The sequence below is a fragment of the Suillus subalutaceus genome, assembly GCF_016647625.1.
Source record: "Suillus subalutaceus strain FC151 chromosome Unknown DFJ58scaffold_145, whole genome shotgun sequence".
Classification (NCBI taxonomy): domain Eukaryota; kingdom Fungi; phylum Basidiomycota; class Agaricomycetes; order Boletales; family Suillaceae; genus Suillus; species Suillus subalutaceus.
Window position 1 is genome coordinate 1,761 of NW_024540394.1, and position 24,412 is coordinate 26,172.

The 24,412-nt window shown below is 47.0% G+C and overlaps 9 protein-coding genes across 9 annotated transcripts; 6 read left to right on the forward strand and 3 right to left on the reverse strand.

Moving 5' to 3' along the window:
- Window positions 1-1,878: 1,878 nt before the first annotated feature.
- DFJ58DRAFT_845684 (uncharacterized protein) lies at window positions 1,879-2,481 on the reverse strand (the record flags this gene model as incomplete). Its single annotated transcript, XM_041393183.1, has 1 exon — window positions 1,879-2,481. One exon carries the CDS (start codon window positions 2,479-2,481, stop codon window positions 1,879-1,881), a length of 603 nt encoding a protein of 200 aa, XP_041238603.1.
- Window positions 2,482-9,326: 6,845 nt separating this feature from the next.
- DFJ58DRAFT_733304 (uncharacterized protein) lies at window positions 9,327-9,944 on the forward strand (the record flags this gene model as incomplete). The annotated part of the gene is made up of 1 exon (XM_041386279.1): window positions 9,327-9,944. One exon carries the CDS (start codon window positions 9,327-9,329, stop codon window positions 9,942-9,944), a length of 618 nt encoding a protein of 205 aa, XP_041238604.1.
- Window positions 9,945-9,992: 48 nt separating this feature from the next.
- Window positions 9,993-10,247, forward strand: DFJ58DRAFT_667755 (uncharacterized protein; the record flags this gene model as incomplete). Its single annotated transcript, XM_041382644.1, has 1 exon — window positions 9,993-10,247. A coding segment is annotated over one exon (255 nt), but the record flags the coding sequence as incomplete, so codon positions are not given.
- A 785-nt stretch (window positions 10,248-11,032) lies between these two features.
- Window positions 11,033-11,713, forward strand: DFJ58DRAFT_733305 (uncharacterized protein; the record flags this gene model as incomplete). The annotated part of the gene is made up of 1 exon (XM_041386280.1): window positions 11,033-11,713. The coding sequence occupies one exon, from the start codon at window positions 11,033-11,035 to the stop codon at window positions 11,711-11,713; it is 681 nt and encodes a 226-aa protein (XP_041238606.1).
- A 1,961-nt stretch (window positions 11,714-13,674) lies between these two features.
- DFJ58DRAFT_733306 (uncharacterized protein) lies at window positions 13,675-14,514 on the forward strand (the record flags this gene model as incomplete). The annotated part of the gene is made up of 1 exon (XM_041386281.1): window positions 13,675-14,514. One exon carries the CDS (start codon window positions 13,675-13,677, stop codon window positions 14,512-14,514), a length of 840 nt encoding a protein of 279 aa, XP_041238607.1.
- Window positions 14,515-16,402: 1,888 nt separating this feature from the next.
- On the reverse strand, window positions 16,403-16,934 carry DFJ58DRAFT_718543 (uncharacterized protein; the record flags this gene model as incomplete). The annotated part of the gene is made up of 4 exons (XM_041384489.1): window positions 16,403-16,488; window positions 16,538-16,633; window positions 16,657-16,753; window positions 16,830-16,934. The coding sequence occupies 4 exons, from the start codon at window positions 16,932-16,934 to the stop codon at window positions 16,403-16,405; spliced, it is 384 nt and encodes a 127-aa protein (XP_041238608.1).
- A 628-nt stretch (window positions 16,935-17,562) lies between these two features.
- On the reverse strand, window positions 17,563-18,440 carry DFJ58DRAFT_667761 (uncharacterized protein; the record flags this gene model as incomplete). Its single annotated transcript, XM_041382645.1, has 3 exons — window positions 17,563-17,796; window positions 17,846-18,029; window positions 18,076-18,440. Coding segments are annotated over 3 exons (783 nt in total), but the record flags the coding sequence as incomplete, so codon positions are not given.
- A 1,355-nt stretch (window positions 18,441-19,795) lies between these two features.
- Window positions 19,796-20,447, forward strand: DFJ58DRAFT_733309 (uncharacterized protein; the record flags this gene model as incomplete). The annotated part of the gene is made up of 3 exons (XM_041386282.1): window positions 19,796-19,970; window positions 20,033-20,149; window positions 20,233-20,447. The coding sequence occupies 3 exons, from the start codon at window positions 19,796-19,798 to the stop codon at window positions 20,445-20,447; spliced, it is 507 nt and encodes a 168-aa protein (XP_041238610.1).
- Window positions 20,448-22,412: 1,965 nt separating this feature from the next.
- On the forward strand, window positions 22,413-23,630 carry DFJ58DRAFT_733311 (uncharacterized protein; the record flags this gene model as incomplete). Its single annotated transcript, XM_041386283.1, has 1 exon — window positions 22,413-23,630. The coding sequence occupies one exon, from the start codon at window positions 22,413-22,415 to the stop codon at window positions 23,628-23,630; it is 1,218 nt and encodes a 405-aa protein (XP_041238611.1).
- Window positions 23,631-24,412: the final 782 nt, after the last annotated feature.

Sequence of the window (24,412 nt, forward strand, 5' to 3'; positions counted from 1 at the left end):
GAGGCTAATGATTTGCCTGTACTTAGGTTCTTACTTAATCTCACACTGTTTGAGATGAGTGAAGTGGGAAGTGCTCCATTTATTACATGGCAAAATTGAGCTCCTCATATATCTTTTGGAGGCCCTGATTACAAAGCATGAATCATCACATGGATTGGTAAGAATGTGCTTATTAACAATGCCATTTGATGTACTGAGTCAGCCTGTTTGCTAATTTACATTATAAATACAGTGTAGTTTACAAAGTATGATGAATCATGGCATGAGTCATCACATGGATTGGTAAGGATGTGCTTACTAACAATGCCATTTGGTGTGCTGAATCAGCCTTCTTACTAAGTAGCTTATAAATACAGTTAGGAATCTTACAAAACATGATGAGTCAAGCTCAATCTTTACAAATCATGATATCTACCAGTCACATGACATGCTTACAAACATGCTTCGTGGCTGAAAAGAAAGTCTGTTGGCTGAATATGCCTGAGGAAAATAGAAAGAGATGGAATGTCATAGAACAAAATAGAAATACATGGAAAAATGGAAGTGAAGTTTGAAAGTGAAAATACTAGCTAATAACTAGGGGAAAATGATGGGGTAACTTGGTGATAGGATACAGTAGGGTCTATTATACCTTCCTTATCACACCTCTTGTGTATCTGTCATGGTATGAGTTGCATACCATGCATGACACCAGATCTGTAGACCGGATATCAGATTGGTGGATCGGATCTGGATCTGATCTGAGATCTGAATGCATGGATATGACAGGTACTGCTACACCATGCAGCCCCCTTTGTCAACTGATTTTGTCAGCTCGCCCCTGGTCCTCACCATCGATTTGGTGCAAATTTAATGCAGGCACTGTTTGCATATCCAAGTTCTTCAAGTTTTTCCCAATGACTAGGGCACCAAATATTCAAGTTATTTCTTCCATGTATGATCTGTTCTCCACTCGCTCTGGCATTCAGCCACTCGCCCTTGACATAGTACCTGGCCTCCCTGCATCATGCACCACTGCACTTTTCCAGGCTCAATGGTAAAGACAAATCCTCCGTTTGGAGAGTGGACGCTGGGAGACGCATTCTATCGTGTCATCAACTTCATCACCCCTTCAGTTAATAACCTTCAAATGTCGCTTGTCAGAGCTCAGTGGATTCAACACACTGAATCTCTCTCACTTACACGTCCTTCGTCAACATCATTTACTTATGTAGCAGGTAGGAGTGAGTCGGAACCAGATGGTATGACCATCTGATTTAGACCTACTACTACCTGCAACAATATATGTCACTTTGAAGGCTCCATTTTTGTGATTTCTGAGTCCCCTTATCTGTAGACTGTTGTGGTGGTTCTCACTCTCACCAGTGGGACATTCGCAGACATAGATAAGCAAAACAAATTCATCCCTAAGGAAATTTCCTAACCTTTTGATTCAGAATCAGGAAGTGCGCGTCTGCTTGATCCTGCTGCCTCACTTGAAAGCGATACTATTTTCCATTGTGCATCAAGCTTGCATTGCCCTCTCTATTACTGTTGGCGTGGTGGATGGAGAAGAAGTGATTTTTAAAGACAGGACTTCTCATGCATCTTGTGCAGACTGGTAGGCATCTTTGGGAACGAAAGATCGTGAGCACATGGTATATTGTATCCATAACTCATAGTGTGAGCCCAGTGAAACTACACAATTTAATTAAGGGTGGTCATGAGATAGAATAGACTGCGAACCACAGCAAAATTTACTTTTTTTTTTTTCAAATGTTACTGCTTTCAGGTATACAGCAATACCAGGAACATAAGCACTACAGAGCAGACATACAGCAGCTACATCAACATAGTATAAATACAATCTTGATTGTGTTATGATGGAACCTCCCATGACTATGCATCATCATCTGAATCCTCCTTCACCCTCTCCTCCTCCTCCTCCTCCTCCAATTCCTCACCCTTCTGAAGTAACCTTAGTTGTCCCCATGCTTCCAACAGTCCTGATTGAATCCTATCGATATTGGGATTGCAGTAGCAATAGTACGACTTGAAATCTGATAGAGTTGGAAACACCTCAGCTAGGAAATATGGAATGCCCACAACTTTCAACACCTCAGAGTGTCCAAGATGCAGCTTTCGAAGGGCTGTTTGCATGGGCCAAAGATCTTCCATCCCGTCCGGTGCTTGAGGAATTGTCGTTGATTGTGTAGCATCAAGCGTCAGATGTAAGGTGTGGAGTGATCTGCACCTTGACGACAGCGATATCATGGCGGTGAAGGTGATGGTATAACTGGCACATCTCATTGGAGCGAACTTCAATGCCCAAATTTTCAGCCAGGCAACTGTGACATCATTGATGAACCTATCGTCAAGATTGTAATTTCCAATGCCGATGAATTTGACAGATGACAGCCTGCTGAACTTGATCAAGTGCCAGAAGATTTCGGAGGGGAGTGCGATGACCAGCTTAGGGTCACAGTCATCTGATGCGTCCATCACATAGATTTGTTTCAAGGATCCAATTTGGCACAAGGTGGACAATAATTCCACAAATGCGATGATTTTGGTTGGGGAAGCAGGTTTGGAGTACCTGATACTGATATATGATAGTTGTCAGGTGGTGATTTGATGAATGAAGTGTGTGCACTGTGGTAAGGAACTGCCAAAGAGACAGAGGTGTTCGAGACTATGCAATTCAAGGGGCATACCACCTGCATCATTGGAGGTCCCACGCAAAGTAAGCATGAGGGTTTGTGTTAAGACCGTGCTCAAGGATCGACGGGATCTGAAGGGCTTGGCCTCAGCTCGTACGCTGTGCCCCTTACCCGAGTATGGTGCCCTTGATTTCAGATGAAGTCCAATGATGGTCTGACGAAGTCCGAAGGACTTCTGGAGGCTGGCTACTCTAGTAGAGTGCTGGAGGACTTCCGGAGGAGCGTGGGAAACGTCCGGAGGAACACGGGAGAGTTCTGGAGGAGTACAGGAAAGTCCAGAGGAGTTTCCACTGCATGGAAGTAGAGAGACCCTAAGGTATTGCCTCTAGAGGAAACAGAATGGAAGGGGGACTGCAAGGAACAAAGTCCAAAGCAGGGTAGAGTGGAACTACATCAGGAGGATAGGTCCGGAGGGCCGAAGGTACAAAGGACAGGAGGACAGGATATAGTTCCGGGGGTACGGAGTATGGTGTGACAATCATATTGGCGCTAGGCATGTATACCTGCATAAGCCTTAATAGGTGGACCAAAGTTATCCCTCATATTATTCACTGCTCCCCTGTCAGCAGTTTTCACTTGTCTCAGCCATAACCCTTGTCCAACGCTATTCCGCACTTTCCTGCAGCGCTACTCATGCTCCCGCGACTTATCCGACGCTATTCCTGCGCTTATAGCGCTATCAGAACGACCAGCAATGTGTCTATAGGAGCATTAGTGCATGTCCGCTCTATCTAGTGCTTGTTCCCGCACTTAGCACTTATTCAGCGCGCTGTTCTCGCGCTCTAGGATCCACCCGAAATGTCGGAATCCATCCATTGTTCATCCTACCTCATTGGTATGTAATTTGCCTTGCCTTGAGTTTGTAAAAGTGCTACAGTCTTATTACATGTATATCCTATCCCTTCTGAGTCCAAGATGGTATAGTTTACTAGTATGAGAAGCCTATGGTGACTACTTTCAACATTACTTCCCTTCAACTGTATTTCCTTCTCCTTAGGTTTTACTTAGAAGTAGTCACCTTTAGTTGCGCTCTATAGCCCCTATTGGTTTACCTTGACTTTCCTTACCCTTGCAATCAATACCCTTGATCTCACTCACTATCCAGCACCCTCCTTTGACTCAGTGTCCGCTTTTCTTGACTCCTGCTTTTCCCGCGCACTAGCGCTCCACTACCGACGCATTAGCAACCTGATAGCTACCCGATAGCGACCATCTAGTGACCCGCACTTCCGCTTTTCTTGTGCCATAGCGCTCTATAGTTGTGACATACTTTCCCATGCACTAGCGCTGTATCTTGCAATGCACTTTCCTGCGCTATAGCGCACTTTCAGGTCTTTCTATCTTAAGTTGTCCTTAGTAGCTTTTCCCTTGGGTCAAACATTCTTGCTTATTGTTTGCAAGTATAGCAGCATAGGCAGAGCTTAGACATATACTGGCTTAGTACCTTTACAAGTGCCTAGTCAGGTTGTGTTATTCACAACGGATAGGGGCTACATCAGATGCAGTCTGAAGTAGAAGCAAACAGAGAAGGACTACACTAGGTAAAGTCGGAGGGACAAGGATTAGACAGAAGTCTTGGAAAGACAGGAAGTGCCAGAAAGGCAAAACTCTGGTCTAGGGAATCAATCCCTAGACTCAGGACGGAGACATAAGGGACATATCCGAAGGTCCGGATTTCCGGCCTAGGGAATCCATCCCTAGGCCTTGATGGAAAAGGCAGGACTTAGATGGAGTGGAGTCCAGAAGAAGATTGGGCAAGTCTAAGTTGAAAGAGCAAAGTCTAAGATAATATTTGAACTAAGGAACTCTAGGAGTTGTACAAGGGTTTATATACTGGAGGACATATGAAAGGATCAGTAAGCAGAGGGACTAAGGCTATGTATGAGCATGTGGAAACACATTAGTAAGTGAGTCGGAACATAAGTAAATGAACTCGGAGATGAAGTATGCACAAGGATCAATCAGCAAGATGGATACACAGATAACTGAAGTCCGGAGTCAAGGGGATTACCATAAGGGGATAGATGCTGATTTAAGGTTCTGGGTTCAGGGATGGATACAGATGATATCCGGAGATCTGGATATGAAGGTATGGATCCGGACATCGGGTCAGGCAGTCTGGATATTGGATGTGCGAAGATAAATGGATCTGGGCCGATAGTGGACTGGAAGTCTGGGGGCATGGATAAGGGTATGGAGGTCCTGATGCATGTCCAGGAAGGCATGGGAATGTTATTGGATGTAGGTCCGGAACATGGGAGTATTGATATGTGGAAGTACGGGGGTGCATGGATGAGGATATGCGGATGTGTGCATGTGCGAGGGTGCAGGGATCCAGACAGATAGAAGATCAGAGGTCTGGAGGCTTGTACAGGGGGCATGGAGGTCTGGATGTACATCCAGAAGGTGTGGGAATATCATGGGATAGGTCCGTGGCACAGGATATGACAGTTTGAAGACACCGAGCGTGCTGGATATTAGTGATTGTCTGCCTTGTCAGGCACACATTTATTCCATGAATGCTCAATATAATTAACTTGGACAGCTTTCTGAAACTCGGAGGAACTGTAAAAGTCATGGTACCATGGCCCTGTTAAGACCATAGCTCAAGGGTTGATGGATCTGAAGGGCTTGGCCTCAGCTCGTATGCTGTGCCCCTTACCCAAGTACGTGCCCTTAATTTCAGAATGAAGTCTGGATGGTATCCAATGAAGTCTGAAGGACTTCCGGAGGCTGGCTACTCTTGGTGGAGTGCTGAAGGACTTCCCATGGTAAGCTTCTTAGATGGAAACACATAGAGGAGGGACTGCAATGGACAGAGTCCAAAACAGGATAGGATAGGAGGAGTGGTCTGAAGGACAGGACGTCCGGAGGTCTGAAGGTTATGACATCCAAAGGTTATGATGTCCGAAGGGTACAACATCCGAAGGTTATGATGTCTGAAGGTCTGAAGGTTTAGGAGGACCAGAGGGGCGGACAAGATTAGGACAGGATGAGAAAGGCTACTATGGACAAGGTCCGGAGTAGAAACAAACAGAGGAGACTACACTTAAGTAGAGATGGAGTTGACAGAGAGTAGACAGAAGTCTCGGAAAGACAGGAAGTGCCGGAAAGGCAAAACTCTGGCTTAGGGAGTCAATCCCTAAGCATGGATGTAGACAGAAGGATAAATACAGAGGACCAGAAAGTCAGCCTAGGGAATCCTTCCCTAGGCCTAAGGAAAGGCAATACTAAGATGGACCAAAGTCCATGAGCAGATGCAAGAGAGAGCAAGTCTATGTTGATATTCAAACTAAGGAAACTTTACAGGAGTTGTACAGAGGTTTATATACTGGAAGGGATCTGAGAGGATCAGTAAGCTGAACACAAATGCTATGTACGAGCATGTGGAAACATATTGGTAAGTATGAATGGAACATAAGTAAATGAACTCGGAGATGAACAGAGTACAAGAATCAATAAGCAAGATGGAAACACAAATAACCAAAGTCCAGAGTCAAGGGGATTACCATAAGGAGATAGACGCTGATTTAAGGTTTGAGCTTTGGATATGAGTATAGGTCAGATCCAGAGGTCTAGAGATATTGGATGAGGCGTCTGGATATCGGATGAGCGGATCCGGAGATCTAGGTAAAGATGAGACTAGGATATGAATTGTGGATATAGACCGATAGTCTAGAGAAGGTAGAGTCCGAGATGGAATGAGCTCAGACCCGATAGGGTCAAGGGTGGATGAAGCAGGCTTAGCTGCGGAGGTCTGGAGGTATGGATATATGGATGTACGAAGGTATACAGATCCGAACCGATAGTGGACTGGAGTCCTGGAGTCATGGATAAGGGTATGGAGTTATGGATAAGGGTATGGAGGTCCAGATGTGCATCCGGAAGGCGTGGGAACATCATCAGACGTAGGTCCGGAATACGGGATATGACAGGCCTGCCGGTATCGACAGTTGGCACAGGCCATACACTTCTGTGGGAAGAGCATCAAGCAATTGCTCTAATTCATATGTCAAGACGCCTCTAAGTACATCAAACCTTAGCACTTCCAATCTGGGCAACATGGTTTGGGAAGAGTGTGGTGGGAGGGAACTGCTTGAAAATCCTCTGTAGGGCACAACAACTCAGGATGAGATGTGGCTTTGGGGGAAGCGCACTAAGGAAGTTATTGTTATGGAGCCAGCATACTCTTGATGCGTTCATTCTGAGGTGCTCCCACTCAGTGGGAGCTGGCTCTGTAAAGATCCTGCAAATTGGAGTACAGTGAGGATTGTCCTGTCAAGATTCAAATGGCTTACTTCACTCACAATAATTTGGTCCTTTGTGACCTTCCAGGTGTCTTGTGGTAGACACATAATGAGGGGTGCCAAACTTGACTGTTCAGACCAGAGGATATTGAGGGCTAGGACCTGCTAGTGTGGAGTAGCTCATTACCACATTGGAATGGTGACACAAAGCACACACCCTGCACACTGCAGCAACAAGATGGAACAAGCCTGAAGACCAACAACATGTGACTACTCTCTCTAAAACCCTGCGCTCGGCAACCTCCGACGACTCTGAACAGCCACTCTGCTTCTACTGCCTCCGAGCCTACATGCACCTGACCTCGTGCCTCTTGCTGACACAAGCCTGCCCAAACTAAACCTCCTGGAACACCAGCCACTCTGCTACTGGCCCTAAACCTGCCTACACTCAAGCCTCTCGCAACCTGCTGACACCAGCCACTGCCTAACCAGGCCAAACAGAGCACCAGCCAAACCTAACCGCCACAATGTTCACCAAGTCCTTCGCAGAGAACTTGACGTGTTCTAATACAGCATATATGATATCTTCAGATTAAGAGTGCAATGCATGATTAAAGTTGTTGGTGGTGTTCAAGCATTTGCACAACACTGGGTCTTATATAACCAATCTGACAATGATCCACATACCCACAGGTCTTCTTGTGATTTGTTCACCTGGGTGTGACCACTTTTGGAGGTCATGACATTGTGGGCTCCATCGCCTGACCCCTTGTGGACAGTGGCCTATGAGATGTGACAAGACATTTTTCCACATGGACTGTACCTATGGTCCACCACTGTCACTAAAACAGCATCTTTCCACTAGATGCAGAGTACTTACAGCATGGTGTTTCCTGTAGAATGGCTGGACCAAAATAGATGCAATGGTTTCAAATCGTGAAAGACTTATCATGTATGAGGAGTAACTTTAGGATGGGAGCGCTGACAAGATCCAGGTGCTGAGCACTTTATCACTCAGCGCCAGCGCCTATTTTGACCATGCAACACCAGCCAAATAGGTTTATAAAGGTCTGAGCAGATTTTCAATGTACTGACAATCTAAGCAATGGTCAAAGTCCAGACCGTCAGTATAGCTCAGCTGAAGGGAACATGGTTCGTAATAACACTTCAGTCAGAACCGATTGTGATCTGGACCACAAAAGAGACAACTGGGATGCCAATTGTTAAGGAACTTGGGCAAAGGAAGCACGGTGCAACAGCAAGGAAGTTAGAATCCCAAGAACAATATGCACCGGAGCCCCACCTCCAGATACTAAATAAGTCTAGATTTTATGGAAAGCCCACACTCCCTCAGTCAGTGTGTTACGCTTGGTAAAAGCCATACCCAGATATTGGTCTCCATCAGTAGACAATATCCTCATTGGCACACACTTAGTTCTTTCCTGTTCTCTCTCTTTCCATTTGATTACATCAGTTTCATAGTTCTACAGTATTTAAACTTGTATTGATCTACTGTAGAGGTAGTTGATCTTCCCCTGACTGAATACATTTTAGTTTGGACAGTTACCTTGTCTGAATCCTTAAGTGTATTCTCTCGCCTTCAACTCATTCTTGCCATGTGAACACTCTCTGAGTGCCACATATTTTTAACTGCCATAAACCTAAAATCTATCCTTTTGCTATAGTCGTCATCGAGGAGGACTGATCACCCTCCAAAACCCCGACTCTTATACCCTCTGAAAACAAAAACCCCAATATCAATATCAGTAGACATGCCTTCTAGTGCACTAGGCAATGCCTCTTTGCTACCCTCGACCAGGTCGAGGGCACAAAGTGTTGATGCCAGCACTAATGGACTTGGAGTACAAAACACATGGTCTTGAGACAATGACATTGTCTCTGGAAACGAGGGGTTGGGCAGCCATCTGGCTGAGCCACCCCATGGATCAGGCCTGAGGGACCAAAACCCGATGGATCCTAATCCACCACAGGCTATGGACACTGCGAGCAGCCCCACCAGTAGTAGACTACCTAAAAATGAAAGAGCCCCCCACCTATGGGAGGTATTTGACTGGTCAGACTCATATGAAAACGAGGATCCTGGGTGACATACCAGAGTTCTCTGTCCTAGACCCAATCTTGAGCCCAACTGAAACCAGCCCCAAACTGAGTAAAATTCCCCTTGGGAAGGGCGGCCCCCCAAAGAAAGAGCTGTTAAACTGATTGGTTAGGAGACTGGACCTAGTTCAATGAAAACATGGCTGAAATGTGCACACCAGGCCCCAACAACTCGGATGAATTGTTTGCCAAACTGTAGAACGATGAAAATTGCCAAGGCTCTATCCGGATGCAGAACCTGGTCCTCTGTTGTTTTTGGGAGATGGCCAGGGAGGAATTCTCTGAGAAGTGCCTTGAAGTGGACAACCTCCAGGAGAGGGTCCGCGAGTTAGAAAAGCTGGTCATTCAGTCTCAGACCCATAAGGAAATGGCACAGCAACTAGTAAATGATGCTTACCGTGCCCCTGCCCTTAGTGACTCCACTGTCCCCCCCATTTCAGAAGCCCCTGAAACCTCGAATGAATGCCCCAATAAGCATAGCAGGAGCGAGAATGCCGCCCCATCTAAAGAAAATGACCCACCAAGCATAATTAGGCCTCGCCAGAACGACCAGGCAAAGAGCGACACAAGGTACTGGAGGGCGTCGTCATTACTCCTGAATAAAAGCTCGGTTAAGCAAGCAATAGTGGGTAGCAATCCTAGTGACTCATTGTCATCTGACTCCTCATCAGACTCAGATGACAACAGCAAACAGTTCTCAGATGAGGAACCTAGGCCGAGGCCTGTGAGCAAGTTGAAAGGCAAGCTGTTAACAAGTAAGAAACAAAATAACAAGGAGGACTCAGCCGATGACCTCAATGCAAGGCTCCTGGAAATGGAACCTGAATCTGAACACGACAGTGACTCAGATGAAACAAAATGGGCAAAACGAGCTGCTTGATGTAAGCATCGAGCTCAATTGTCCCTGCTAAAATATCAGCAAGGATTTCTTGAACATGAGCCACCATTTACCTACAATGGTGAGGCCAACTCGTCAGTTTTTAAGAAATGGGTTTGCGAGGTCCGAGAATGGTGTGACAGAGTGAAACTATCTACCCAGCAAAGCCTATGCATGATAGGAAAGTACCTGGGAGGAAATGCTTACCGGTTCTATGAATGTAATGTCCTGGACCTTAAGAAAAGGTACTCACTCACCAATTTCTTTGAACAGCTGTTCAATTATGTATTCCCGATGGTCCAATGACAGAAGTTCCTGGACTGTAAGCAGGATGGACGTCAGTCGGTGTGTGACTATATACATCAACTTCGAGAACTTGCAGATACCACTAGTGATGTTGGTGAGTGGGAGTTGGTACAGCAGCTCTGGATGAACTGCTAGCCCTATATCAAGGCCTTGCTTGTCAACAAAGATTATGACCCTAGCACGGTCAGTATGGACACAATTGAGAGAAAAGCTCTGTACACCAAGCATGCCTTTATCAAAAATGCCTGCAACCCAAATGTCCTACTTGCTTTGAACCCCACCCTAGCTGCAGGAATCGCCAACCAGGCCTCATCTGTTGAGAGATGAGGCCATTACCAGAGGAGTCACGATCGACGACCCCACACTCGCTCCCTGGTAGCAAACTCCATAAGCACGTCTAACTCCCAGGATAACAGACGCCCAGGGAATACTACCAGAATGCAGGATGCTCCTCATGCCCCAGATCGCCCTAAGAAGAGTGCAGATGCCATACAAAGACTGAGAGAACTAAATTAGTGCTTCAAATGTGAACAAACTAGCCATTTAGCTAAGGACTGCCCGTGAAGGCACCATCTCCCCCTCAATGTTCCAACTGAGTCTCTGCCCTCCAATTCAACGCAGTTGGGGTCACTGCAGCCAATATCCGAGCTGCTGCTCTCAGTGAGGGTACTGCTCAAGGGCTGTATGAATTCGCTGTTGGCCTGGCCGATGATAGTGACCTGTGGCCAGCTCTTGAGGCAGCCAAACACCTCATGGTAGTAGAAAGGGCCCTGTCCCTATTAAGAATGGCTGTCCCACTACCAACTGATGAGTTGCACAACCCAATTTATGACCTGCTGGGACCCGACTGCTTCCAGTTGGCTAACTGGGGAGGCCCAGACACATACCTATTGTCAGATAAGCATAACTATGACGATTACATTGTCTACTACTCACAATTGTGTGACCCGGACTTCGACATAGTGCCCTGGCTGACCAACCTGAAACTGCGCAACTATAGTGACCTCATCATAATGAAGTCCTCATTCAGACCTACCTGGTTCAGCAGAGCAATTCCTGACAGAATGGTTCACTCCAGAGGAGACCTGTATGAGGATATCTATGACAGCTCATCCAACTCGGGATGCCGCGAAATCAATTGTAAGTACTGTGATGACAAATGGGTCACTACAGATAACAAGGGCAGAGACATGGTGATCACTGACCCAGAGGTAGACCTCCCCTCACCTCAGTTTGAAGTCATCAACAATGACGAAGATGTGCCCGGGCTCCTCAGCTGCAAATCCAGTGATGAGGAAGGTCCTGTCAAAACAGGTGAGCTCTTCTGCAAGATGGCGAACCATTCTAAGGCTGACCTTCCTGATCTCTGTGCCCTTCAGCATCAAGCTGCTCAGCCCAAGTCCTCAGTATGGGTTCTACCAAAATCGATCATTGTAGTCATCCTTCTTAATGGGAAACCCTGTTGAGCTCTGTCAGACTTGGGTTCCTTAACAGATTTTGTGTCAAGTACCATTGTCGATCAATTGAAGTTGAAGTTCGAGCTCCTGGAGAAACCCATCCCGCTTCAGCTGGCTGTGTCCAGATCTTGCAGTACAGTTAAGGCTACAACAAGTGTTGAACTATCTTACCAAGACATTTTTAATAGTGCTTGTGTACCTTCAACATCGCCAACCTCGAATCCTATGACATGATCTTGGGCATGCTATTCCTACACCAACACCAAGTCCTACTTGGGTTCAACCCTCCTGAGATAAAGATAAGAGGCCTGGATCCCCTGCCCATCCACGGGGCCCAGACTCAAGTACTTGAGTTGCGCCAATCAAGTCTCTCTTCAGATAAGATCGATACTTACTCACATAAGCTGCATCAGTATGCTCAGGACATCTGTAAGGAAGCCATCAACACTCCCCTGCCACCCCTGCGAATCATCAACCATGTCATTCCTCTCATAGATGAGAGTCAAGCTTACTCTTGGTGTCAGTCAAAGTGCCCAGAGGCAATGTGTCCATTGTGGCGCACAAAGTGGGATGACTACATCCGTTCTGGATGCTGGGAATTTTTCAGCAGGACCAACGTGGTCCCAATGATCATGATGAAGAAGATGACTAAGGATGGTGAATTGCGCCTTCACACAGTGCTTGACACTTGTCAGTGCAACAAGAACACATGAAAGCTGGCATCCCCCTTACCAGATATAGAGACCATACTCCGCAATGTCACGTCTCACCCATTTTGTTCCCTACTAGATGGTAAGGATATGTACAAACAGATTCAGATAGTACCAGAAGATGTTCCTAAGTCTCTGTTTGCCACCCCTGATGGTACAATGATTAGTCATGTCATGCAGATAGGAGATTGTAATGCAGGGGCCACATACCAATCCCTTATGAATCACATATTCGGGCTACACATAGGAGTCTTCATGGACATCTACCCCAATGACATTGTCATCTACTCCAACACAGAAGAGGACCACATCCAGCATGTAAAAATTGTGATTGATACTCTAAGGACCAATCACTTCTACCTGAGTGATCACAAACTCCAATTCTTTAAGAGTGAACTTGCCATACTGGGCCACATGATTGATAACGACGGCATTTGCCTCAACCTGCACAGGGTGGATAAAGTCCTGCACTGGAAAACGCCCACCTTGAAAGAACTGCTCATGCAGTTTATTGGATCAGTCGGATACCTAGCTGCGGGATGTGAGGAAGTGCGAGTGCACATGCAGCACCTGTCAAAGGTAACCGCCCTGACTACCAAGTGGGATTGGACGCCCATGGATCAATGAGCATTCGACCTGGTTTGTGCATGCGTTAATGCACACCGGAATGTGAAGTGGAAAGCCCTGGACCTACCTTCAGCAATTAATGGCTCCGTGCCTGTCAACATAGCGACAGATGCCTCATTCACAGGTGCTAGTGGTGTCCTGTCGCAAGGAGACCCAATCCAGAAGGCAGACATCATAGCATTCTGGTTGGGGAAGTTTAGTTCCACTCAGCAGAACTACCCTGTGCATGAGCAAGAACTGTTAGCAATTGTTGAATCATTAAAATGATTCCGTCACCTACTGATAGGCATCCCATTTCAAATATTCACTGACCACAAGGGACTGGAATGGCTGACCACCCAGAGCAAACTGTCACCTAGGCAGGCTCAGTGGCTGGAGGCACTGAGTGAATTTGACTTCAAAATCACTTACGTTCCTGGGGCTGACAACACCCTGGCCAATGCTCTCTCCAGGATGTATAGTAACAAACCTAAGGGGACAGTTAGGTCCCCAAGTGAGTATGTAAGTATTGAGGAGGATGATGAACCTAGAACTCTCCTACTCAACTTCATCATAGCCCCCCTTTATACTGGTTCACCCCTATTCCTGGGAGCCACAGAGGCATAGCAATCAGCTTGGATTGCAGAGCAGATAATGAATAAGACTGGCAATGCTGCCCCTGCCCGGAAAGCAGCAAAAAGAACCCCTACCCAGAACCCTAGACCCACTGCACCCTTAGTCCCAGATGTTGACAGTGGCGTGCTGGACCATGGAGAGACAGACAAACCAACAAACTCATTTGTCATCTCAAAACTACCTAGTGTCAGTGGAGGGATGGAGAGTAGAGAGAGGGCAGATGAATCCAAAAACTCGTTCGTCATCTCAAAACTACCTAGTGTCAGTGGTCAAGTGATGAGTGGAGATAGGATGGATGAACCAGCCAACTCATTTGTCATATCAAAACTGCCAGGAGTCAGTAGTGATGTGAACAGAGTGAGTGAAACAGGCGAACAAACAAACTTGTCCATCATCTCAAAACTGCCAAAGGTGGACAGTGCCAGCGGGCTAGCAAACGACATGAGATCACTCAAAAATGCCCCCATGGGCACGCTCACCAGGGACAACATAGTGTTACCTAAGGGGGGTGCCTCAAAGGAAGGCCAGGGCGACATGGTACTCCCGGTAGATCAGGATATTATGGGCCCTGCCTTAGTACCTGGAAACCATAAGCCATCGACGGCTGTTGCAGGCAGAGAAGGCCACTCACCTATCACCAAAGTCAAGAAAGTGGTTTTGAGATTGGATAAACCCCCCACTAAACCACTGGAGGGTGGGAAGGTGACCGAGGAATCAAACAGTGAAAGCCTACCACCAGGAACATCCAAAAATGGTGACATCAGAAATGACATCACCCAGATAAACAAAGACCCACAACATGAAGACGAATCAACAAGCATTGCCCAGGACCTGTTGTCCACGTCCCCCCCTTGCTAACAGAGGTTATCGCCTTGGGCGACCCAAACATGGATATCCATGTGCATATAGCACATAAGTACAATGAGGACCCATTCTTTGCCAAGATCCTACAAAGTCCAGTGGCCTTTAAGAACTTCAAAGTCAGTAACGGCCTAGTATTCCTGAGAGACAAGGGAAAATGTATCCTGTGTATCCCAGACACCAAAATCGGCCAACGGCGAGTGCAGGAAATTGTTATATCCCATGCTTACTCCATTTTAGCTCACATTGGCCAGTCCAAGACCCTACTCCACCTGCGTGAAAATGTATGGTGGAAGGGCATGATATCAGATGTCCAAGCGTTCTGCAAATCATGCCCCACATGTCAAGTCTCAAAACCGTCCAACCACCAACCGTATGGACTACTGGAGACCCTTGAAGTTCCAATGCGTCCCTGGGAAACGGTTGGAATCGACTTTGTCAGCCCGCTCCCTGAGTATAAAATGCTGCAAGGCATTTTCGACATGATACTGGTGGCTATCGACCACCTCACATCCATGGTCCATCTGGCAGCCACCAAGCAGACCTACTGAGCCAAAGATGTCGCTGAAGTGATGTTCAACCTGGTCTACAAGCACCACAGGATGCCTACCAACATTGTTAGTGACCGGGACACCCTCTTTACAAGCACCTTTTGGCAATGCTTCCACCAGCTCACAGGTGTCGAACTAAGAATGTCGACGTCATTTCACCCCCAGTCTGATGGAGCGACAGAGCGCGCTAACTGGACCATTACCCAAATGCTTTGACAGATGGTATCTCCCAACCAATGAGACTGGGCACTTAAGCTGCCCGCGATTGAATTCGCCATCAACTCAGTGTGCTCAGGTATGACCAAATACCCACCTTTCATCTTGAACTACGGGTGACTCCCACCACCACTTATCTGGAACACCAACTCTGAGTTCCTGGGAGTTCGTGTCTAGGGATCTGCAGGGGTAAACCCACGGGTGTCCAAGGGACAACCTGTACCCTTACCCCTCAAGTACCCATACCCGCACACCCATGGGTAGCCAGGGGTACGGGTGTCTGTGCGGGTCCGCTAAGGGTCAAGGGTATCGCAGGTAGAGGTATACCCGTGATGCAATTCATATGCACAGCTTATGGACAGCAGAAGACCTTTCTGGCGAGAATGTTGGCAGGTCGAGGGGATTCACGGTGGTGCGATGCGGTTGATCAGCGATTGTGAGGTGCGGGCAAGACTGTGGGGCTGACGGTAAATGATTGATTGATGATACAGTAGTGGTGATACCTAGTCTAATTTAATGTAGTCCCACCCATCATCAAGTTCATTATCCTCGCCATCAACATCAGGAAGGCTTGCAACAGACTGGATGTCCTTGTCCCTGACTAAACCCAATTGGCTCCACAGGCCGACACACAGCAATGCACGTGTCATCTGTGCAGTAAGCCTGTTTTGGACATGAGAAAGTAATAAGTGTCTACGGCTGAAGATGTGTTCCACGTCAACAGATGTTGCTGTAGTATACAATATTAAAATATTCACGCACTCGAAAAAAAAACTTACCTGGGATGGTGAGATAGTCTAGCGCCATTCGTGATAGTCGTGGATACATCTTGCGGTGCCCATGCCACCATGCAATAGCATCCATAACCTTCTCAATGTTGGCATTGAGATATGCATCGAGTTCGCTGAATGAGGATCGAGCACCAGGGTTGAGTTCTGCGAGAGCAGGTAGGTGGTCAAATATGTTGCCAGAGTCGTCATCCTGAGTGTTTAAAGCTAGTGTCAGTGGTAAGAACATATATGACAATGTAATTTACGCACCTCGTCAATATCTTGACTTCCTGGGGGACTCGTGTTGACCGTGATTGAGCGGGAGGCATATGAGTGCCAAAATTCATCTCAGACGAGTTTTTCAGCCGTTTTGATCCACTGCTGCTCCCAGCCTACAGATCTAAAGTAGGAGAGTTTGTGACGAGGGTGAAGAACTAAGTAAAAATGAGTATGGCATAGTAAAAGTAAGGAGGAAAGACCCACCCATAGCAATATGATAAACCTCAGATCTATCCATCATTGAGTAGTACCGGTTAAGTGTGCATTTTGCAAGTCCAAGTGCGGTGCGTATGGCAGGTTCTAGCGTCTGCTTTTGACAATACCATTAGTAAAGACTTGGTCGATGTGATTAATTGCAGGGATGACCATAGCTAAGTTTGGTGTCGAATGCGAGAAGTATAAAGTTGCATCTTTGAGAATCTGTGTTGAACATTGTTAGTGTTGTCACGTCACATGTGTCACTTCTTACCTTCAACACATCTCACAACTGTCAAACCAGAGCCCACCCGTCCTTGGTCAGTTCATAGTCACCAAGCCCCAATTTCCGCATGTCTGTTATCTTGTCAATTGCTGCTCGGTATTCCAATGCAAAATTGAGCATATCGAAGGTCAAATTCCACCTGGTGGATACATCACACGGCATGATTCGCACACAGAGATCCAAGTCCTCGATGATCTGTTTCCACACAGGCAGAACAATAGTCGTCGAATGGATGATTTTGAATGCAAGTTTTCATAGCTGTGATCTGTGTTAGTTTGTGCAGGTGAGTTTCGCTTATTAACACTGTCACCTTCACTAAGACAAGCTTCACTGGACGGATACTGTCCATCAGTTCCTCATGCTCAGCCTCTTTTAACAGCTGTAATTCATCAACCCAACCCTCGTCATTATCTTTGCTTTCCTGGTCCTTGTTTGCATCTTCGTCTGCTGTTTGAGTGTCCTCAATCTCTATATTCCCAGTAAGTTTATCTAGTTCTGGATCTGTGCTACTGCCTGATTTTGTGTCAAACTTGCGAATTAAAGACTTTGCCACGAGGTTCACGACATGCAAAAAGCATCGAGTTTGGTTTGTCTCACCAGCGAAATGCGCCACTCGATCCGCAAGCTCTGCGACAAGTGTATCATTGGACGCCGCATTATCTGCTGTGACACTCAATATCTGCCCCAGTCAGGTAAGGATTTTATGGAGTGACTAACTTAAGTACCTTGTCTGATATGCTGAAGTCTTTTAGAATATCTGCAAATGCATCTGCAAGATTTGCGCCACTGTGAGACTGCAATATGTCAGCATGTGTTTGAACTTTGGGCGAGTGTATTTATGTACCTTCGCTACCTCAACTATGTCTAGTATCATTGAGAATGGCTGACCCTCATGCTCTAGATGCACGGAGATGGCTACATAAGCCCTGTGATTGGGCGATGTCCAGGCATCTGTTCCGAAATTCAGTTTGCCATCATAATTCTAGTAATTTGCTTTAGTTTGCTGATCTTCCGCACTACATTTGACTTACTTGTAGCATCCGCGCTATTTGTTCGCAAGTCTTGACAAAGACTTGCTTTACATCACGAGCAACTGTTGAGGGTGAAGGTATGTAATATTCTGGGCGCCCGGTCTTCATCAAATTCTGAAACCCTCGATCATTCACAGTTTCGAATGGTCTTAGACTCTCCGACACCCAACGCACGATCTCCGCCCTAGGTCCTATCAGTAGTGACATCGTCAAGTGGATGGAAAACAAACCTTGTCTCTGTGTGAGTATGCTGTCTGTGCGAGTAGGTAACTTTGCCTTTACCTTTTCGCTCGAATGAGCTTTTGATAGTTCCTGTCTCAAGCAGATCCTTAACAACTCCGTCTTGTGCAGCAGCAGTGTCCCTGTGCTCCATTGCCATTTGCAAGGCTGCCTCACCCCAACAACTTTTTACATGCTTTCGCATGTTTCCGGTATATTTTGCATCTTTCTTATCGAGGTATTGCCGAACCTTGTGTTTGCAGCCCCGCACTGCACATTTGAACACGTGACAACGACGGTTGTCATGATATTCAATTTCTGGAGTAGGTTCGAAGAAAGCATATATAGGTGATGTCCAATCCGTCATCAGCCTGTCTACAATCTTGTTAACTAAATTTTTAATGTTGTTTGAGCAGGTAGCTACCTAGTTCTGCATTGGAAGATTCTGCAGGGTCATCAACTTCGATATTGTTCTTTTCAGATCCATCACTGTCAGACTCGATGATGATGGCATCTGAATAAGTAGCTTCTTCTTCTTCAGTTCAAACTGTAGCTCGATATATGGATGGTGTAGTAGTATTGTTAGATTGTTCAATATCAACAGGTGCCATTACTTTTGTACGTTTTGATATCTCCATGGGGGTAGAAGGTTTATCATTAGCCTTTTGCTTGGCTCGGCTGCCTTCTGCAGCCATCGCAAGGGCCTTTTCAGTGGGCCGTGTGGTCTGTTTAGGTAACATGATGAGATGGCATGGAGGAATAGTTGTGAAAAGTTTTATCCTAGAGTTTGCATTTGTGATGTGGTACCATATAAGTTACAGACAATCAAGGTCCATTATTTAGTTCAGGGGTACCACCCGTGGTCCACGGGTCCACAGGTCATGAAATCCCTACCCATACCCTTACCCCTGGGTACCCCTACCCATGACCCCTAGGGGTTACCCATACCCCTGCTGATCCCTATTCGTGTCTTCACCCAATGTATGAAAGATGCAATAATGGATGCCCATGACTCTATCATCCCTGCCCGAGTCAAAAGCACAGCCATCGCCAACCAATGATGGATGGAATCTCCATTTGTCAAGGGAGACCTCGTATACCTGTCTACTGAGCACTTGTCCTTGCCAAAAGGACAAGCCCAGAAGCTAGCCCCCAAGTACATTGGCCCATTCAAAATATTGACCAATTACAAGAATAATTCCTTCTTGCTGGACTTACCACCGCAGCTTAAACAGCGAGGATTGCACCCTGCTTTCCATGCTCACCTACTGCACCTGCACATCCAAAATGATGACCACCAGTTCCATGGACGCCAGCTGGAACAAGTGTCCAATATTGGATGGCTGGAAGAATGGTCAGTAGCAAGGATTGTGAATCATCAAGGTGCTGGCACTGGTGCTCTATTCGAGGTTGAGTACGCTACCGGAGATGAAGTCTGGCTGCCATACCACCAAGTCTCTCGCCTAGAAGCCCTAGTCCAGTACCTGGAGGCACTAGACACCCCAGGAGTCGCACACTTGCCAAAGAAAATTTCTATGGCATCACGAACTATCCCCGTTCACTCGATCACCTCCTTCCCCCTGGCAAAAGAGACTGTCTTCAGAGTTGTTGCCTGAATGATTGATGACTTTGGTTCCAGTCCCTCACTTAGGCCATCCTGGATCAACCTATTTAAATGACCAACAGAATCAAAACTACTCCAGCCTTCATCCCTCTCCTCCGCCTTTACCTATGTCTTCCACCACCTCTATTCCCCCATCAGTCAATGCCATGGTTGTCGATGAGCAGGCGATGAGTCACAAACCTGGCAAGTTTACTGGAGACCCCAGACCTCCTCGCCAGCATGAGCAAGACTCAGACGCCCTCAGTGCCTTTACATGCTTCTTCCATGCCAAGGTGCAAGTGAGTAAGCCATCCCAGCAAGCTCACCCCTATTCTTTTACTCATTGCAGTAATTGTCCCTCTCAGAGGAACTAGCCATCTGCAAGGAGGCCCATGCCTTTGATCAACTTGTCTGGGCTGAGCGGGCTCACCATGCCACTCCCTATCATGCCTGTGGATGCAACTTGACCCTTGATCATTGTGGTCACCCTTGCGGGCCCCCTTTAGTAAAGCCACAAGTTCACAAAACTCACCATCCCTGAATGCTTCCTCTATCCTTGCTCCAGCCCCAGCTCCCATCGTCCCAGTTCCTGATCCAGGTCCAGATGTCTCAGAGATTGTTGCTGCTGCTGAGCAGCTTGACCTCAAGCAGGTTGGCCACATGCCTCATATCACTAGTGAGGACATGTTTGGTAGATTGATCTCTATTGGCTTATTGGTGTCCAACGTGCTCATCCTTGCTGTTCTCTTAGCTGTGTTTGCTTCTGTGACTCGATCTTAGACCCCAAATGTCTCGCTTCACCTTGTTCGAAGGTCCCCTCGTTGAGTGGACCTGGAGGGTGTATGTTATGCTCGGTAAAAGCCATACCTATTAGAGCTAGACACAACGTCAGCCCTCAGTTGTGTTGGAACAAACTAAGATTATCAAGTACCTAGACACAATGTCAGCCTAAGCAGTCATTAGTATCTAGGGCGGTTCGAGTAACTAAAAAGGCTTACCCTCAGTTGTGATGGAACAAACTGAGGGAAGGTGAGAACGTGAATTGGTATATGTATGGTGGTTCGAATTTCAACGTTCAACTCCACTAATCATGTCGGTGCGCATAACGTCAACACTCCTCCTCGATTTCTCACTGTAGACCCAGGCAAAGCCATAAATGTTCGAAGTCCTTTCGCGGGAGAGCTTTTGTAAAGATATCCGCAGCGTTGTTCAAGGATTTGATGTATAGTAGTTTCAGTTGTCTGCAGGCGACACACTCGCGGATCAAATGAACAGCGATATCGATATGTTTGACCTTGGAATGATATGACATGTCCTCAGATAGAGTAATGCCGCCAGTATTGTCGCATAGAAGGGGCATTGCGGATGGTTGGACAAAGTCAAGTTTGAGGAGCAAAGTGCATAGCCAGGTGAGTTCCTTAGCAGCATCAGAAGCTGCAATGTATTCGGCTTCACAAGTCGACAGGGACACAGTCTTTTGCTGTCGCGCACTCCAAGTGACCATACCACTGCCGAGAGTGAAACAGTAACCACTGACTGAGCGTCTTGTATCGGGACAGTTGGCGAAATCGCTGTCAGTAAATCCAAGCAAACGTGCGGGATGTTTGCCACCAAGGACAAGCTTAAGGTCTCGGGAACCCTTGAGATATCTTGCGATGTGTTTGGCTGCTTCCCAATGGACGGGACCGTAACAATTGAGATGTCGACATAGTTGTTGGACTGGTGTGAGCAATATCTGGGCGAGTGCCGACAGCAAGGTACATGAGAGAGCCGACGAGGAAACGGTAAGGTGTGCGAATCATAAGTTCATGTTGGGTGTCTGTTGAAGGCGAATGCATCCGGCGGGACAAGTGAAGGCCTGTTTCCATGGGCGTGGAGACCAGAACAGCGTCTGTCAAGCCGAATTGAGTGATTATGCGATCAATAAGGGCAGTTTGAGAGAGGCTGATTGTTCGGTTAGTGTGATTGCACTCGAGTGCAATACCCAAACAGAAGCGTGCTTTGCCAAGGTCAGACACTATCCATTCGGTATGAAGCTGGGACTTGAAGTCCATGATAACAGCTTTGTTACTGCCAACAGTGAGGAAATCGTCAACATGGACAGCGACAAGGAGAATGCCTGTGTCAGTCTTGCGATAGTAAGTGAATCCCCAGGAAAGCATAGCTTCATTCATAGTGCGATTCCAGACGAGTCCACCTTGCTTCATGCCGTAGAGTCCCTTTTGCAGTTCCCAGGATCCAGTCCTCCTTCCCAGGCTCGAGGAATCCTTCGGGTTGGTGCATGTAGCATACTTCATCGGATTTGAGTAAACCATGGAAGAATGCAGTCTTAATGTCGAGCTGGTCTATTTCCCAGTCAAGTGCGGCCCCAAGGTGGGTGAGAATATGGTGGAGTGGGGCACCCCTAGCAGGAGGTTCGAGAGCTTAGTCAGCATAGAGGAGACATTAGAGGCACAGCAGTAGACACATCGAACCACATCATCTTGCATCATCAACCATCAGCACTGGCTGGAGCTACTGCTCCATCGTGGTGAGAGAGTGGGATTTGATCTTCACATCAGAAAGATCTATCAGGTGTCACAAGATAGACTAATTAGTCAAAAACGCACCGAAACGCACCACAACAAACGACAATGAGGACGCATCTAGAACGACAATAGAACCATCAGAGAACACGTGTAGAAAGCACCGAAAATGCACTATTTTCCCAAAAGAACGTACAAAGCCCAAGACAACAACGCAAAAATGTCCCCCAAAATCCTACGAGTGCCCAACGGACGATTCACAGCTAGAAAGAAATCATCCAACCTTTCTACTAGCTCTTCCACTGCAACCTCAGCTGAATCCTCTCCATTAGACACACCAGAACTCAGAACCAGTGAGCTAGCAGCCAACACCTCGGATTCAGAACATGAATCCCGCGAAGTCCAGAAACAACTAGGCTGTGCAGAAGAAGAAGAGGCAGAAGAAGACCGGGAATCCTTGACAGGAGCCCTGAACCCAGACAAAAACACGCTCCCAACCTTCGAGGAAAGCCCAGAACTGTTGAAAGCGAGCTCGACCTTAACGCTCCCATTCCAACCCTTATTGTGGCCAGCCCCACCTATCACACTCACCAAACCGCCAACCGTGAATAACCCAGTCAAGCCACAGTTCATAACTAAAGCACCAGTAAAACCGTCAATGCCACTCCCAGCAAAGAAAAGGATGGCAGGCAACACACCTAACTGGTTTCACAGAAAGGCAGATGAAAATGCCCAGAACTTCCTTTGGGATGTAGATAGGTACATCGTGCTGAACGATCTAAAGACGGAAGCAGGGAAAGTCATGGTGTTCAGCACTCTGTTATCTGCGGGATCGATGGCAGATACATGGTGGATCAAACTAGACAGTTCGAAGAAGACTACCTGGGCAGATGTGAAGACAGCGTTTATGGAACGCTGGCCCGCAATCCCAGTCGCTGAAAAGACGGGACTAGACTATCAACGCGAGATCTTAGCGTTGCGCCTAACAGATGAGGAGGTTGGAACGCAGATAATGGTGGCAGGAGTAGCCACCTGGGCGCATCTCAAGTTCCACAACAATCTTCAACAGCTTGTCAGTGAAGCAGGAGTAGCCACAACGACGGGACTTGTGTACCAAGTTCAAGAAAACTTACCAACCATCATGAAGGAACTCACTACACCCAGTCTAGCAGAATGGCAGAAATTTCTGGACGAAATTAAGAACATCGATACGAACAAGTTGCGAGAGAAGGCGGAAGGAGTGAAGAAGAAGAGAGAGATCGAGAAGACACAGAACGCCCGGCTAGCCAGACTCGAAAGCATCCAGACAGACGCTGTGGAAGTAATGAGGCTACAACTCCAATGCATGAGCATCGAGCCCAGCCAAGTGGGACAGGCAATACCAAACGCCGCATACCCATCATTCAATCAGTCACCTCGCATTCGCTACAGCACCTAGAGGTTCATCACCTAACATACGTCCATCCTTTCGTCAATGCCAACCTCTTACACCAGAAGAGCGTGAATTAATGCGCAATCGCACCGAGGAGTTGATGCACCAGGCAGATACGGACAATGGCAGAACAGCGTATGAAGAGCAGATCAAACAGTGGTTCTCGAAGCATGGTCCAGACGGCAGAGTCACAGAAAGCACCCCATTCCCCCTTCGGCCGTGGAGTGCCATGATTTGCTCGGGAGAATGTTTCAAATGCGGAGCTCATGGACACATGGCAGCAGACTGTCACGTTCTGGAAGCATCACAACTCACCATACAGGAGAAGATTTGGCGTAGCATCGCAGCAAAGACATTAGGAAACTTCAACCGTGGCAACGCAGTTCAAATTGACGTAGCATTTGAAGATGAATACGTGCAGCAGTGTGATCAGGGAAAAGGCCAAGGGTCGTCAGTGTAGAGGAACAGAACAGATGACCCACAACAGGATGACACCTCAAACGGCTGGACAACCTGTCCTCGTATGTGAAGAGGCAACATATGAGGACCACCCCATCAGCGCCGTCGAAACATGCATAGACATAGAATCTACCATTGTACCAGCATCAGTTGAGCAATGTGATGTCGTGGACCTGTATTGACAGAAGACGCTAAGAGCAACAAGCGCAAAGACCAACACTGCACACCATTCTTACAGTTCACATCATTCATTGGACCGCACGGAGAAATAATCAGAGTTCAAGCATTATTTGATGAAGGCGCAATGACAAGCGTCATGTGCGCATCAG